At 43.9% G+C, this 17,880-nt stretch overlaps 1 protein-coding gene across 1 annotated transcript in view; it reads left to right on the top strand.

Annotated features, from left to right (window-relative positions):
- The window catches only part of BBS4 (Bardet-Biedl syndrome 4), a 57,112-nt gene that overhangs the window by 35,771 nt on the left and 3,461 nt on the right, over positions 1–17,880 (top strand). The window contains exons 8-11 of the mRNA XM_056572792.1: positions 349–476; positions 9,455–9,509; positions 14,782–14,850; positions 15,047–15,199. Of these exons, the coding sequence (XP_056428767.1) occupies positions 349–476; positions 9,455–9,509; positions 14,782–14,850; positions 15,047–15,199 (405 nt within the window). The remainder of the gene's footprint in view (positions 1–348; positions 477–9,454; positions 9,510–14,781; positions 14,851–15,046; positions 15,200–17,880) is intronic.

Raw genomic sequence — 17,880 nt, 5'->3', positions numbered from 1 at the left:
TAGATCCAGCAGCACAAGCCTTTACCTCATATTTCCCATCCCCTTTTGTAATCAAATTCTAGTTTGGGCTCAGAATCTGCAGTGGCAACTTTCCTATTTTTGTATTCTAGAGTACATTTCAGTGTTTCTTATCTCCATACAGTGTGTACCCAGAGCAGTTCAAGTTCTATTGTATATTTAATTGATTGCTGCATTGCTTCTTTACTTCTATACCCATGACTATAGAAATAAAAGAGAAAGTTTATTGGTGGTGTAGGTTACCCCCTCCCCTCACCCAGATTCTTTATCTGTGCCTTTAGACTGTTTTGTAAAATGACATATTAAACTAGATTTCTGTTTTCTCTAAAGAGTAAGGAGCAGCTGAATCTTGCGCTTCAATTGCACAGACAAGAGCTCAGCGCCATGATGTTGGGAAAGGTTCATCTTATGGAGGGAGACACGGAGAGTGCTATTCAGACCTATTTGCAGGCACTGCAGTGAGTATTTGCCTAATGCAGTGTTTCCCAACCAGAGTGCCTCCAGCTGTTGCAAAACTACAACTCCCAGCATGCCCAGACAGCCGAAGGCTTTCTGGGTGGGAAACGCCAGCCTAATGTATCAGCTACCCAAATTTAATGTTTTTTTTTTTTTTTCTAACTGAATTGATTTTTGAAACAATCTGAGGTAAGTACAAATGGATAACAGTACTCGCATTGTAATCAAATTAGTTTTTTGGGAGTACGATCTAGATCAGGGGTCGGCAACCCCCGACATGCAGGCCACTCATGGCACGCGGGGCTGGCTCCGGTCAGAGAGGCGCTCGGTCCGCTAATGGAGGATCCAGGACACTTGTCCCGGATCCCCAGGCGAGCGAGCGCCGCTTTAATTGGGCGCACACGCATGCACAGTTAAAGCCTCCTCTCAGTTTGAGCTGAAGGACCTGTGGCTTCACTGAGAGGAGACCTGTGACCTCTGCCCGCACGCAGCGCAGGCGCCGATGACGTTACTCATAGGAGCCTGCACTGTAGTGGGAGAAGAACGCAGCCAGCCTGTGCTGCCCAGGAGATCCCTGCCTGTGATATAGGTGAGGGAAGGGAAGCAGGGAAGGAAAGGTGATGGGAGGGGGGAAGCGGGTGCAAATGATGATGGGGGTGCCAGAGATAATGGGGGGAAGGGGTGGTGCAAGTGATGATGGGGGAAAGGGGTGCAAGTGACGGGGGGGTGGGATTCATGTGACTGGGAAGGGGGATGATGATTTCAATGTGAAGGAGCACTGGCTACTGCCCTACCTGGCTACCTACACAATTACTTGCCTGGCTACCTACCTTATTAATTTCCTGGCTACATTCCCACCTACTTAGCTACCTACCTACGTAGCTACTCACCTACATAGCAACCTAATTACCTAACTACCTACTTGCTACCTAACTACCTACCTACATGCATACATACATACTTAGCTACCCATTTACCTACCTTGCTACCTACCTATGAACTTACCTTCATATCTACTTACCTACCTGCATAGCTACCTACCTACTTATATCCAAGGAAAATCGTAGCTCACCAAAGTATAAAGTGCAGAATTCAGTGCAGTTTATTCCATTTCAAACAGAGTTACAGAGCAGGCTGCGTTCCGTCGCCTCTCATGCTTGACAAAGATGAAGACAGGTTGCTGAAGCGTTGCTTGCTCTATAATGCTGTTTGGAATGGAATAAACTCCACTGAATTTTACACTTCTGTGGAGAGCACTGGAAAAGTGCAGAGACTAAGATGTTTGTCCTGCAAATGCTGCAGTGATGGGTTTTTGCTAGAAGAAGTCGTCAGGGTGGTCTGAGCCAGAAGGAGAACAGAAGAAAAGAGGACGACGCCAACCGTAAAAGACGTGAATTGTGAGTCAGTTAATGTAACTGTATATTATTGCGCAACACGACTGGGGTCTGATTCTGGGGTCTGTATTATGGTGGGTGGTGATTTTGGGGTCTGTATTATGGTGGGTGGTGATTCTGTGGTCTGTATTATGGTTGGGTCTGATTCTGGGGTCTGTATTATGGTGGGTGGTGATTCTGGGATCTGTATTATGGTGGGTGGTGATTCTGGGGTCTGTATTATGGTGGGTGGTGATTCCGGGATCTGTATTATGGTGGGTGTTGATTCTGGGATCTGTATTATGGTGGGTGGTGATTCTGGGATCTGTATTATGGTGGGTGGTGATTCTGGGGTCTGTATTATGGTGGGTGGTGATTCCGGGATCTGTATTATGGTGGGTGTTGATTCTGGGATCTGTATTTTGATGGGTGGTGATTCTGGGGTCTGTATTATGGTGGGTGGTGATTCCGGGATCTGTATTATGGTGGGTGTTGATTCTGGGATCTGTATTATGGTGGGTGGTGATTCTGGGGTCTGTATTATGGTGGGTGGTGATTCCGGGATCTGTATTATGGTGGGTGTTGATTCTGGGATCTGTATTATGGTGGGTGGTGATTCTGGGATCTGTATTATGGTGGGGTCTGATTCACGAGTCTGTATTATGGCGGGGACTGATTCTGGAATCTGTATTATGGTGGGGACTGATTCTGGAATCTGTATTATGGTGGGGACTGATTCTGGGGTCTGTATTATGGCGGGGACTGATTCTGGGATCTGTATTATGGTGGGGACTGATTCTGGGATCTGTATTATGGTGGGGACTGATTCTGGGGTCTGTATTATGGTGGGGACTGATTCTGGGGTCTGTATTATGGAGGGGTCTGATTCTGGGGTCTGTATTATGGTGGGGTCTGTTTCTGGGGCCTGTATTATTTTGGAGTCTGATTCTGGGGTCTGTATTATACAGGTCTGAGTTAAAATTGTTGTTCTCACTTTAAGGTCCTTACAGCGAGAACAATATATAGGGATCATTTTGTGAAAAACCCACCCTGTGACAAGGCCCCCCCCCCCCCCCCCCACAAACCACATCCAAAATAAGCCACACCCATGTTGCCAACACACCAAGAGACTTGGAAAAAAATTTGGACACAGCACTACCAAAAGGTTGCCTACCCCTGATCTAGATGGTGTTATCTTATTATATGCCTTTAATTTTACATTGGTATTAGTCTGACTCCAGCTGATCAGCTTGATAATGGTGAAGAGTGGATACACAAAGTTTATTATGATGTTGTAGAACCTGTTACACTTCTATTAACCCCTTAACAACGCAGGACGTATATTTACGTCCTGCGCCGGCTCCCGCGATATGAAGCGGGATCGCGCCGCGATCCCCCATCATATCGTGTCGGTCCCGGCGCTAATCAACGGCCGGGACCCGCGGCTAATACCACACATCGCCGATCGCGGCGATGTGCGGTATTAACTCTTTAGAAGCGGCGGTCAAAGCTGACCGCCGCTTCTAAAGTGAAACTGAAAGTATCCCGGCTGCTCAGTCGGGCTGTTCGGGACCTCCGCGGTGAAATCGCGGCGTCCCGAACAGCTGATCGGACACCGGGAGGGCTCTTACCTGCCTCCTCGGTGTCCGATCGACGAATGACTGCTCCGTGCCTGAGATCCAGACAGGAGCAGTCAAGCACCGATAATGCTGATCACAGGCGTGTTAATACACGCCTGTGATCAGGATGAGAGATCAGTGTGTGCAGTGTTATAGGTCCCTATGGGACCTATAACACTGCAAAAAAAAAGTTAAAAAAAAGTGTTAATAAAGGTCATTTAACCCCTTCCCTAATAAAAGTTTGAATCACCCCCCTTTTCCCATAAAAAAATAAAACAGTGTAAAAAATAAAATAAATAAACATATGTGGTATCGCCGCGTGCGAAAATGAACGAACTATAAAAATATATCATTAATTAAGCCGTACGGTCAATGGCGTAATTGCAAAAAAATTCCAAAGTCCAAAAAAGCGTATTTTGGTCACTTTTTATAACATTAAAAAATGAATAAAAAGTGATCAAAAAGTCCGATCAAATACAAAAATCATACCGATAAAAACTTCAGCTCACGGCGCAAAAAATGAGCCCTCATACCGCCCTGTACATGGAAAAATAAAATTTATAGGGGTCAGAAGATTACATTTTTAAACGTATAAATTTTCCTGCATGTAGTTATGATTTTTTCCAGAAGTGCGACAAAATCAAACCTATATAAGTAGGGTATCATTTTAACCGTATGGACCTACAGAATAATGATAAGGTGTCATTTTTACCGAAATATGCACTGCGTAGAAACGGAAGCCCCCAAAACTTACAAAATGGCGTTTTTTTTCGATTTTGTCGCACAATGATTTTTTTTTCCGTTTCGCCGTGCATTTTTGGGTAAAATGACTAATGTCACTGCAAAGTAGAATTGGCGACGCAAAAAATAAGCCATAATATGGATTTTTAGGTGGAAAATTGAAAGGGTTATGATTTTTAAAAGTAAGGAGGAAAAAACGAAAGTGCAAAAACGGAAAAAACCTGAGTCCTTAAGGGGTTAAAGGGGTACTCCCCTGGAAAACATTTTTTTTTTTTTTTTTAAATCAACTGGTGGCAGAAAGTTACACAGATTTATAAATTACCTCTATTTAAAAATCTTAATCCTTCCAATACTTATCAGCTGCCATATGCACCACAGGAAGTTGTTTTCTTTTTGAATTTCCTTTCTGTCTGACCACAGTGCTCTCTGCTGACACCTCTGTCCATGTCAGGAACTGTCCAGAGCAGGAGAGGTTTGCTATGGGGATATGCTCATACTCTGGACAGTTCCTAAAATGGACAGAGGTGTCGGCAGAGAGCACTGTGGTCCGACAGAAAGGAAATTGAAAAAGAAAAGAACTTCATCTGTAACATACAGCAGCTGATAAGTACTGGAAGGATTAAGATTTTTAAATAGATGTAATGGCACCAGTTGATTAAAAATATTTTTTTTTTCCAGTGGAGAACCCCTTTAAGCTGAAAGTGGTACTCCAGTTTAGGAAAATCTACAGTCATGGCTGTAAATGTTGGCACCCCTTAAAGAAAATGAAGTATTTCTCACAGAAAAGAATTGCAGTAACATGTTTTGCTATACACATGTTAATTCCCTTTGTGTGTATTGGAACTAAACCAAAAAAAGAGAAAAAAAAAGCAAAGTGGACATAATGTCACCACACTCCAAAAATGGGCTGGACAAAATTATTGGCACCCTTAACCTAATATTTGGTTGCACACCCTTTGGAAAAAATAACTGAAATCAGTCGCTTCCTATAACCATCAATAAGGTTCTTACACCTCTCAGCCGGAATGTTTGACCACTCTTCCTTTGCAGGTCTCTCTTATTGGAAGGGCGCCTTTTCCCAACAGCAATTTTAAGATCTCTCCACAGGTGTTCAATGGGATTTAGATCTGGACTCATTGCTGGCCACTTCAGAACTCTCCAGCGCTTTGTTGCCATCCATTTCTGGGTGCTTTTTGGTGTATGTTTGGGGTCATTGTCCTGCTGGAAGACCAAGATCTCGGACGCAAACCCAGCTTTCTGACACTGGGCTGTACAGTGCGATGGGTTGCAAACTTCTTGATAATGTTGCACACTGGACAACGGCAAATCTAGATCTCTAGAGATGGACTTGTAACTTTGAGATTGTTATTTTTCCACAATTTTGGTTCTCAAGTCCTCAGACAGTTCTCTTCTCCTCTTTCTGTTGTCCATTCTTAGTGTGGCACACACAGACACACAATGCAAATACTAAGTGAACTTCTCTCCTTTTTATCTGCTTTCAGGTGTGATTTTTATGTTGCCCACACCTGTTATTTGCCCCAGGTGGGTTTAACCCATTAAAGACACAGCGCGTACTGGTACGACCTGACATCCCTGTACTTAAAGACACAGGACATAACTGTACGCCCGTGGGTATTTCGGTCCCCGCCGCGTGTCGCCTACTGAAATCATTCAGCAAGCACCCCGTGCAAACCCCTGTGGGGGTCCTCAGACTCAATTCAGATCAGCTATTCTGGGTTAATCGGTGACCCGGAAAAAAAGGGCCATAGGTCCCGTCCGACACGGCTCCTATCACCCTCTAGCAGCAGGAGTGAGGTGGCACTGGTGCCACCTCACGATCGTCCTGATTTGTCGGCCGTTACCGTCCGAATCAGGACACCTACTGTGGGGGTGTCCCTAACGGCACCTACTCCACCCCTACTCGGAGGGCCAAAGTGGGTTCCGGGAGTATGTAACATCAGCAGCGGGATTGGGGCCCCCGGAGCGGAGACAGCGGCAGCGACAGGCAGGATCCGGCGTGTGTAGCAGCAGGAGGTAAGTCCATGCCTCCTGCTGTTGCTTAGCAACAACTCCCAGCATGGAGAAATGGGCATGCTGGGAGTGGTTTTTATGCAACAGCACAAGGCACAACTACAACTCCCAGCATGCCTTTTGGAAGTTTGTGCATGATGGGGGTTGTAGTTATGCAATTGCTGGAGGCACACTTTTTCATAGAAAAAATGTGCCTCCAGTTGTTGCATAACTACAGCCCCCATCATGCACAAACTACCAAAGGGCATGCTGGGAGTTGTAGTAGTGTGCCTCCAGCTGTTGCATAACTACAAGTCCCTGCATTCTCTTCGGCTGTAAGTGCATGTTGAGAGTTGAAGTTTTGCAACTGCTGAAGGCGCACTGGTTGTGAAACACAGAATTTGTTGCATAACTATAACCCCCAGCATGCATGGGCAGCCAAAGGGCATGCTGGGAGTGTTAGTAGTATGCCTCTAGCTGTTGCATAACTACAAGTCCCAGCATGCCCTTTGGCTGTAAGTGCATGCTGGGTGTTTTAGCTTTTGCAACTGCTGAAGGCACACTGGTTGTGAAACACAGAGTTTGCTACCTAAATTAGTGTTTCCCAACCAGTGTGTCTCCAGCTGTTGCATACTACAATTCCCAGCATGCACAGACACCCAAAGAGAATGCTGGGAGTTGTAGTTTTGCAACAGCCCGCGGCCCCCCACTGTAAATGTACAGGGTACATCCACATGGGTGGGAGTTTACAGTGAGTTTCTCACTGCAAGTTTGAAATGCAGCAAATTCTACGCTGCAGCTCAAACTCTCAGCAGGGAAACTCTCTGTAACCCCCGTGTGAATGTATTCTAAAAACACTACACTACACTTACACAAAATAAAGGGTAAAACACTACATATACCCCTATACAGTTACCCCACAGTTTGTAACACCGTTTCTTCTGAGTATATAAATACCCCCATGTGTGGGCGTAAAGTGCTCTGCAGCGCACTACAGGGCTCAGAAGAGGAGCGCTATTGGGCTTTTGGAGAGAGAATGTGTCTGGAATTCAAGCCCATGTGTGTTTACAAAGCCCCCATAGTGCCAGAACAGTGAACAGTGGTCCATAAAATGAAACATTTTATTTTTCATTTGCACAGCCCACTGTTCCAAAGATCTGTCAAACACCAGTGGGGTGTAAATGCTCACTGTACCCCTTATTACATTCCGTGAGGGGTGTAGTTTCCAAAATGGGGTCACATGTGGGGGGGGTCCAATGTTCTGGCACCCCGGGGGGCTTTGTAAATTCACATGGCCCCCGACTTCCATTCCAAACAAATTCTCTCTCCAAAAGCCCAATGGCGCTCCTTCTATTCTGAGCATTGTAGTTTGCCCGCAGAGCACTTTACATCCACATATGGGGTATATCCATACTCAGAAGAAATTGGGTTTAAAACTTTGGGGGGCATTTTCTCCAATTACCCCTTGTGAAAATGAAAAATTTGGGGTAGCACTAGCATTTTCGTGAAATAAAATATATTTTTCATTTTCAAGTCCAACTTTAGCGGAAATTTGTCAAACACCCGTGAGGTGTTGAGGCTCACTGTACCCATTGTTACGTTCCTCGAAGGGTGTTGTTTCCCAAATGGTATGCCATGTGGGGCTTTTTTTTGCTGTTCTGGCACCATAGGGGCTTCCTAAATGAGACATGCCCCCCAAAAACCATTTCAGAAATTTTTTTTCAAAAGCCAAATGTGACTCCTCTTCTGAGCATTGTAGTGCACCCGCCGTGCACTTGATGTCCACACATGGGGTATTTCCATACTCAGAAGAGATGGGGTTACAAATTCAGGGGGGCATGTTCTCCTATTACCCCTTGTAAAAATGTAAAATATGGGGAAAAAAACAGCATTTAAGTAAAAAAAAAAAAAAAAAAAAAAAAATGTACACATCCGACTCTAGTGCACACGCAGAGCACTTGACATCCACATATGAGGTACTTCCTTACTCGAGAGAAATTGGGTTACACATTTTAGGGTGATTTATCTCCTTTTACCCCTTGTAATAATTCAAAAACTGGGTTTACAAGAACATGCGAGTGTAAAAAACGAAGATTTTTAATTTTCTCCTACATTTTGCTGCTATTTCTGTGAAACACCTAAAGGGTTAACACACTTTCTGAATGTCATTTTGAATTCTTCGAGGGGTGCAGTTTTTATAATGGGGTCATTTTTAGGGTATTTCTTATATGAAGGCCCCTCAAATCCACTTCAAATCTGAACTGGTCCCTGAAAAATTCCGATTGCTGCTGAACTTTGAAGCCCTCTGATGTCTTCCAAAATTAAAAACATGTCAACTTTATGATGCAAACATAAAGGAGACATATTGTATATGTGAATCAATATATCATTTATTTGGGATGTCTATTTTCCTTATTAGCAGAAATTTTTTCACCAAGAAATTATACAAGTATTGACGAAAATTTACCACTGACATAAAGTAGAATATGTCACGAAAAAACAATCTCGGAATCAGAATAAAAAGTAAAAGCATCTCAGAGTTATTAATGCTTAATGTGACAGTGGTCAGATGTGCAAAAAATGCTCCCGTCCTTGAGGTGAAAATGGGCTGTGTCCTTAAGGGGTTAAAGGAGCATCACATGCTTGAAACAATCTTATTTTTCTACAATTTTGAAAGGGTGCCAATAATTTTGTCCAGCCCATTTTTGGAGTTTGTTGTGACATTTTGTCCAATTTGCTTTTTCTCCTCCCTTTTTTGGTTTAGTTCCAATACACACAAAGGGGATAAACACATGTATAGCAAAACATCTGTTACTGCAATCCTTTTCTGTGAGAAATACTTAATTTTCTTGAAAAATTTCAGGGGTGCCAACATTTACGGCCATGACTGTATAAGTGTCTGATCACGAGGGGGCCAACTGCTGGGACCCCCTGCGATCTCCTGTACGGCACTCCGGCTCTTCTCGTGCGCAGAGTGGGAGTTGGCACGCGCCCTTCATGAATCTCTATGGGAGAGCCGAAGCGATGTTCTCGTGTATTTTCAGCTCTCCCATAGAGATGCATGGAGGTGGTGTGTCGATCACCGCTTCGTGCATTGGGAGAGCACAAAGCTGTTTTCCTTTGGATAGGGGATACATTTTCCTAAACTTGAATGTTCCTTTAATTTATATATAACCAGAAAACCTCTTAGAGTGATGTCATGAAACATAATAATTTTTTTTTTTTTTTTTTTTTAAGGTTGTCTCCGGAGAGCACAGAGTTGTTAACCACACTAGGACTCATGTACTTACAGGTGATGAATAAAAAATAATCCAGCTCAGATACTGATTCACTTCCCTTGTACTTTTGGGTACCATAATTCACACTTTTTCCCTGCGTTTATAATGCATTTAAAATATTCTGTACATTTCAGTTATTTTAAAGGGCTTTCCAGGATTATAGAAATAGATAGAATTTAAAAAAATAAATAAATAAAGTAAAAAAAATAAAACTACAAAAAAAATAACAGTATGTCTGTCTTCAGGTTGTGTGATATTGCAGCCCAGGTCTATTAAAGTGAATGGAGCCAAGATGTAATACCACACACAATCTGAGGACAGGTGTGGTGCTGGTTTTGTACAAAATTAGCTTATTTTTTTTCTATTTCTGGATTACCCATTTAATGGTATGTTTTTTTTTAAAACTTATTTAGTTTTTCTTTTTTTTTTTTGTTTTGGCACATTTTGTACTGGCTTTTGTCAGAGAAAAAAACAAACAGAGAAGATGCTGGATTTAACTAAAATTGAGATTGACCCATAAACTTAAATGCTGCATATGTAGTCTGCACAGAATGGAATTTCACTACAGACGAAAAGAAAATCCACAAAAAAGTGTCAAAGCTTAAGAAATTGTCCCTTTTTTCTGGTATTTTCTGCCCATGTGAATTGGTCAGTTTTTATTTTTCTTATGGCAGTTTTTTAGCCAGTGTTTTACATCAGTCGGTGCAGGTACCACTTCAGATTTACAAATACTGAAGCACAATATTGACCAAAATACTGCAGTGTAAAAAAAAACAGTGATTGTTCAGGCCAGGGTAGATTCATGCGGCCCTTAAAGGGGTTGTGTGCTGCCCTGCCTTTCGTTCATTACTCCGAACGCTGTGTGCGGGCTTCCGTGTTCGCGGCCGCCGGGCGTGACGTCACGCCCGGCCCCTCGTGACGTCTCGCCCGCCCCCTCAATGAAAGTCTATGGGAAGGGGGCGCGGCGGCCGCGAACACGGAAGCCCGCACACAGCGTTCGGAGTAATGAAATTCCGGATGCTGTGAGCGGAGCTCCGAAAGGCAGGGCAGCGCACAACCCCTTTTAAAGGAATAGTCCGGTATGGACTATTCTTATTCTATCCTGCCCGGGCTACAAAAAAAGTGAAAATAAACTTTCTCGGTCACTCTTCATTGGGGACACCTAACTGATGGGTATATGCTCTTGCCACTAGGAGGTGCTGACACTAGGAAAAAAAGTCGGCTCCTCCCTGGCAGGATATACCCGCCCACTGGAAGTGAGGTAATCAGTTTTAGCTAGTTTCAGCAGGAGGCAAGACACAGGTCTTGGAGCTCCCCAGACCTGGTCTTTTTTTATTATTTTCTAGGAAGGGCTGTTTAATTAGATTCTTTACTACCTTTTGTTTCCTTTTTTTTTCAGGTGGGGGTTCAGGAGCATGGCGCTACCTGTTTCCCCATATGCGGTTAAGGGGCACGGGTCATAAAATTATTTGCACCGTTAACCCCTTCCCGCCAACGCCTGGGGTTGCACCTAGGGTCCGGGTCCCCCTATTTCCCTGCTCGTCCTCTCTGTCGCAGCATGACGTGATGCAGGTGACTAAAAAGCTGTCTGAAGACATCCTGGGGGAGTATGTGGCATCTGAGGTGAGTATACATTTTTTTCCGGGGTTTTCTGTCCGGGGTGGCTCAGGCACCTACTCGTTACTGTCTGGAATGGCTCTCAACACGTCTTGCATTTTTTGCCCAGCTCCAGTGTACAGGATTCCTTTCCCTCTTGGGACACAAGGTGGCTCCTCCAGGCAGCGATGGTTGCCGCTGGGGCCTGGGGGCTCCGTCCACCCAGTACTTGTCCCGTGCCTGTGGGGCAGCATTTCCATGCCATCTCGCTGTTCCCACTATATAGGTGTGGTATCTGGCAGGGTCCCTGTTTTTTTTTTTTTTTTTTTTTTTGCTGAGAGCATTCAACAGGGATTTTTACCGTCTAGGCTTGTGTATACTGTTCACTATTACAGCCTGGCTCTCTCTCTGTTTTTTGGTTATCTATTGCTGCTCACGCAGACTTTGCTCTCTCCTCTGTTGGAGGAGTTTGTACAATCTCCCTGGAAGGGCGTGTTCTTCCTTCCCTTTTCTCTGTGACAGTTGTACTGCACTGACATCAAAGTCTTCCGGAGTCATCCTTCCTGTGCCCAGACCCTGAGAATCCCAGCGGGGTTCTCATTTGTTTCTCCTTCCATTCCTATTCTGGCGGGATGTTTCTTCAGTGTGCTCTGGTCCGCTCGGACCACTGGGGTCTATGACTGGTTGATCTCCTTGGCTTGGACTCTGTCCTAGGATGCTGGGGCGTGCCTTCTTTTCAGGCGGCTCTTCAGGTTCCTTGGGCCTTGGTGATGGTTCAGGTCTTGGACGTGTAGTGATCCAGCAAAGACTCCTCCGCAATCCCATTAGCCGGGGAGTTCTTATTTTCTGTCCTTCATGGAAGTTTGTTGCCCGGAGAGTTTTCGCGCACGTCTGTTTTCCTTACTCATCTGGGGTTCGTCTTCCAGGTGACTGTAAGTCTCCCGTTTATTTGTCGGATTCTCCGGTATCCGAGATGCCCCCCTTTTCAGGGTGTTTGCCGCTCCTTTCTTCCTTCGGGGTCCATATCCTCCTGAGTTGGAGGGCGTTCCGGTTATCCGCTTTACACCAGTACGGCTATTTTTGCCTTCTTGGTGCTCATGGAGGGCCCCTGGGACAGGGGTTTTTGGGTCTGCGGCTATTCAGGTCTTTGCTCTCATGCACCGGCCCTCTCCACCAGAGCAAATTGCCATCTTTCTTTTTTCCTGTGGTTTCTTTTCTCTCTATATGACCCGGATGTCTTTGGTCTCTACAGAGGACGGCCCCTTCCCTTGGCATCCTAGTTCATCTTCTGGGAGTTCAATTTCTGGGCCTGGTGTGTCTCTGCCTGGGGGGCTCGTCCACAGGCCTTGTAGACAGACGAGTTCAGTCTCGGGACTGATTCTTTTTCTCTGGTGGTTGTTTTTCCTACCCTAGGGGACAGCTTTGGTACGTCACATCAGTTAGGTGTCCCCCAATGAAGAGCGACCGAGAAAAGGAGATTTTTTTTTTTGTACTCGCCGTAAAATCTCTTTCTCATAGCCTTCATTCGGGGACACCGCACCCACCAATTTCTTCATCTTTTTTCCGGATAATGTTTTCCAGTTCTTGGGTTGTTTATCTGGGATTCCTTTCTAGGGTCCTTCGGACATATGTCTTTGTTGGCTTCTCCTGCTTTGTGACAAAACGGATTACCTCACTGTAGGTGGGCAGGTATATCCTGCCAGGGAGGAGCCGACTTTTTTTCCTAGTGGCAAGAGCATATACCCATCAGTTAGGTGTCCCCCAATGAAGGCTACGAGAAAGAGATTTTACAGTGAGTACAAAACAAAAATCTCCTTTTCACTAACCTTCCTACGTTCCCCCGGAGCTCCGCTACAGCTGATCAGTCGGCCAGGCTGTCTTCTTACTACTTCCCCTAGCCCGTAACGTCACACGGCGCTTCAGCCTATCACCGGCAGCAATGATGTCCCGATCAGCTGTAGCGGAGTTCTGGGGGAACGTAGGAAGGTAAGTGAAAGTTTATTTAAATTTTTTTTGCAGCCTGGGCAGGATAGAATAAGAATAGTGCGTACCGGACTATTCTTCAAACATACAGTACATTGTTTGCTGCATGTCCTCTGTTTACACAGGGAGATTTCTAGCTGACCAACAATGATTTTTAGGGCCAAACAATCCCAGCGATCAGCCAATGAGCGTGTGTGTGTGTGTGTCTTGAACACTGGGCAAAAATCTGCCTGTTCAACCATTAAAGAAGTATTTCGGCCTTCTACATCTTATCCCTTATCCGAAGGATAGGGGATAAGATGTATGATCGCAGGGGTCCTGCTGCTGGGACACCCGCGATCTTGGTGCAGCCCCCCAGCATTCTGTGCCAGGTGCTGCCTTCGAGACGTGACATCACAACATGCCCCCTCCATTCATGTCAGAATGCTGGGGGCTGCACAGAGATTGTGGGGGTCCCAGTGGTAGGACCCCTGCGATCATACATCTTATCCCTTATACTTTAGATGGGGGATAAGATGTATAAGGCCAGAATACCCCTTTAAGTGTCCTGTGTAAAAAGTGCTTTATACTCTCTCCCTTAATTCCTTATTTAGGACCATTGTAATTTTATTATCTAAAAAAATTTGACCATTATGTGCTTTGTTGTCTATGCAGACTAAATTTAGACTACTCCATCCCTGGTTTACTTTGGGGAAAATACTAAATGGCTGAAGAAATAAAAGTTATCCCAAGATTACAATTTATCACCTATCCACAGAATAAGTGATAATTGTCTGATCTTGGGGGTCTGGCTGCTGTATGAATGGAATAGCAGTCCGCTCCATTAACTTGCTGTGTGACTGCTGAGTATCACTAAAAACTTTTTTCAGATATTTCCATCAGTCATATTGAGAGTGGATGGAGCATCAGCCTTAATGCTCGACCACTGCTCCATTCACATGGCGGGACAAGGGACCCCCATTCTTGTGGTGAGTGCGTTTTCCAGCAGTCAAACAGATAATTGTGTTCCTTGTAATCACATGCTTGTATTTTTGGAATAAAACCTTTGGGCCAAGTTCTATGTTTCCTACCTAATGTATCTGATGATAAAGTCTATGGCTGACATTTATCATTGTCTTTAGACTGTTTTCTGTGTCTAGAAAAGGTGCAAAAAAGGCGCAAGCAGGGATTATTTGCGCCTTTTTCTTTACACATTTCTGCTGATTTTGAGTTGCAATCCACTGATTTTGGCAATACACATGATATAGAAGGGTTTTATGAACTGCAACTTTTCACAAAAAGGCGCAGTTCATAAAACCCTTCCATATCATGTGTATTGCCAAAAAAAGGCACAAAGCCACTGAAAAGTCTCTAAAACTACATCAGCCCAGACTTAGCTTAGCTTTTTGGTGTATGTGAAGAGAGAAATTTCAGAAAATATTTACCTGCACAAAATATTTTAAATGCTTTGTGACAATTTAATAAATTTGTTGCTCCTACACATTATCAGCACACAAAAAGTGTAGAAAAATGCTTCACTTACATCTACAATGATAAATGCTTCACTTACACCTACAATGATAAATGCTTCACTTACACCTACAATGATAAGTGCTTCACTCACACCTACAATGATAAATGCCGGCCTATATGTACCATCATATGTCTATTATTCTTGTTTCTAGCTTACTTTGTGTGATACTGATTTACCTTTAAATCTTACCACAGAATGGTCTGTATCAGAAAGCCTTTGAGTACCTTGGGAATGCTCTCACGTATGACCCTAGCAATTATAAGGTATTGTAACGTGCACATACTACATAATGCAGAGTGTTTTATCTGTAGTGAGCTGAGAAATTAGAAACTACTTATTTATGTTAAGCTTTCAAATTTTACAGTCAATTCACTAGTAATGTACTGTAAAGCTATAACACATACACTAATAATTTATAACCTCTGTAAGGTTTGTGACCAATTGTACTTTGTTTTAAAGGGAATACTAGCAGCTGGCTGTATGATGCAGTCACATGGGGATTACGATGTTGCCCTTAGTAAGTATAGAGTCGCTGCATCTAGTGTTCCAGAGAGCTCCCCACTATGGAACAACATTGGAATGTGCTTTTATGGGAAGAAGAAATATGTAGCGGTAAGAATGGATGTTTTCATTGCCGGTATTATCATTTTGATAAAGAAGGGGCGTTTGGGATCTCTATTTAATACATAGAATTCCATAGATTTACCAAAACAGTTTAAATATGAGGCAGTGACCCAACGCAAAGTGAATTGTTCTAACCTGACATGTATTTGTAGATGGTGTATGGTTGTGTAAGATCTGACAATTCATGGCACCAATACACAATCACTGCATCACAAAGTTATTGTAAAAAGACTGGAGGGCAATGGTGTTGTATTTTTACAGACTACCTTATAATATAATATACTAAGCACCATGCATTCTTAAAGGGGTACTCCATTGGAAAACATTTTTTTTTTAAATCAACTGGTGCCATAAAGTTAAACAGATTTGTAAATTAAAATATATGTATATTAGTAAGCGCTATATAGGACCTATATATAAGACAGCATACTTTTCTTATTGGGGCCACGTGTTTGGTGGTCTAGAGGATGACAGGATAAGTGAAATATACAATTGCGTTGAAGCTATGAATAAGAGAAAGATGATGCCATATTTGTACACTCGTGTGTAAGTGCTATCTGCATGTGTACATAAAGATATTATAATTTGAAGAAAATGTACCCATATGTACAGTACGTGATGATGTCAGTGACTGAATTAAATAAATTGCTATCCTAAAGATTTTGCAAATAGAATGCTTGCTAGAAAAGAAACTAAATCTTATATATCATACATGTTGCTATTTTCAATGTCCGTTATTCTGTTCTTTTATATGTATATTTTTATATACTTGCATTTTTGATGCGCTTGTCATGCGATAGTTGTTCTGAAGCTGCTAGGTCCAAAGTAAAGCTTGTGTCCAAGATTTCGAGAGGTAACGGGAGAACGCCCGTGTTTTGTGAAGCAGTCCGAACGAAGACAAAAGTGATGAGAGGAGTGGACGGAGACAGAGGCGAGGAACAGGGCCCACGGCAGTCGTCACCTACCTGCACATACATATCGCTAGTCTGTGACTTATACAGCAGCCGCCATGAGTGATGTGGAAAGTAATCACTTAGTGAGCAGAGTTATATAAGAAAGCAGAGGTCACAGACATACTATCCCCAATGAAGGAAACAGTTTCTCCGTTTCCGAAACGCGATGGAAATTATTGTGGACCTCCACAGCAATCGTCGTGACCTCACTACCTACAGCCTAACACCACTGGATTAACTGCGAACTGAAAAAGTCACGGTTGAGACGCCGCCGGCCGGGGAATTCTCCCGTTACCTCTCGAAATCTTGGACACAAGCTTTCCTTTGGACCTAGCAGCTTCAGAACAACTATCTCATGACAAACGCATCAAAACCTCAAGTACCGTATTTTCCTGCGTATAAGATGACTTTTAAACCCAGTAAAATGTTCTCAAAAGTCAGGGGTCATCTTACACGCCGGGTGCTGCAGTCGGCTGGGACGCCCGGGGTATAGATTATCCACACCCCAGGCATCCCTGCCGATATTAACTTCCCCCCTCACATTCGGGACATCCCTGTGTCCCAAAAGATTTTTTCGGGACACAAGGATGTCCCGGTTACCTTTCTGCGGCCCCATGTTAACTTTAAAAACGCTGGGGCCGCCGGGAGGTACTGTGCATGATATACAGGAATTCATACTTGTAGTATAGCAACTTAATTGGGCACACCACCACATCCATATTTTAGCACTGTTTTCACACCATATAGATTTGTAAATTACTTCTATTTAAAAATCTTAATCCTTCCAGTACTTACCAGCTGCTGGACGTTCTTTTCTTTTTTTAATTTCCTTTCTGTCTGACCACAGTGCTCTGTGCTGACACCTCTGTCCATGTCAGGAACTGTCCAGAGTAGGAGCAAATCCCCATAGCAAACCTCTCCTGCATTGTGGTCAGACAGAAATGAAATTCAAAAACAAAAGAACTTGCTGTGGAACATACAGCAGCTGATAAGTACTGGAAGTACTACTATGTCAGTAGGAAATGTCCGAAAAAGTTTGACATGGTTTGGTTTCCGTGGTTGTTGTTAGATGTCTCTACTGATCCTCCAGTTCGGGGAGTCTCTCAATCGTAAATGGCTACATGGATACTAAGGAGCTCTTAGGGAGTGTTTGGATGTGTGTGTGTGAATGGAATTGTCTGTAGTGTGGTCTTCATGTGTTGTTGTTCGGGGTGGGCCTCCCTTCCCTTGATTGCATATATGAGTTTCAGTTCTTGTACAGCTGTTCCCTAGGCATGACTATGTGGGGAGTGGAGGGGGAGGGTCTGCTGGAACTGTTTATAGGCTTATTCAGTTGATTGAAAACCAATAAAAATATGTTTTTAAAAAAAATAGAAGTCATTTACAAATCTGTTAACTTTCTGGCACCAGTTGATTTAAAAAAGTGGAGCACCCCTTTGAAGCGAAAATTTAAAGGGGTACTCCGGCGCTTAGACATCTTATTCGCTATTCAAAGGATAGGGGATAAGATGCCTGATCGCGGGGGTCCTGCTGCTGGGGATCCCCCATGGTCTTGCATGCGGCACCCCATTAAAATCAGTCCCCGGAGCGTATTCGCTCCGGGTCTGATTACCGGTGCCGGCGGCGTGTGAAGTCACGCCTCCGCCCCCGTGTGACGTCATGCTCCGCCCCTCAATGCAAGCCTATGGGAGGGGGCGTGACAGCGCCAGAGTACCC

The sequence above is a fragment of the Hyla sarda genome, chromosome 4 (assembly GCF_029499605.1).
Source record: "Hyla sarda isolate aHylSar1 chromosome 4, aHylSar1.hap1, whole genome shotgun sequence".
NCBI lineage: Eukaryota > Metazoa > Chordata > Amphibia > Anura > Hylidae > Hyla > Hyla sarda.
The sequence above is the reverse complement of the archived record's forward strand: the minus strand, read 5'-3'. Positions and strand labels throughout refer to the sequence as shown.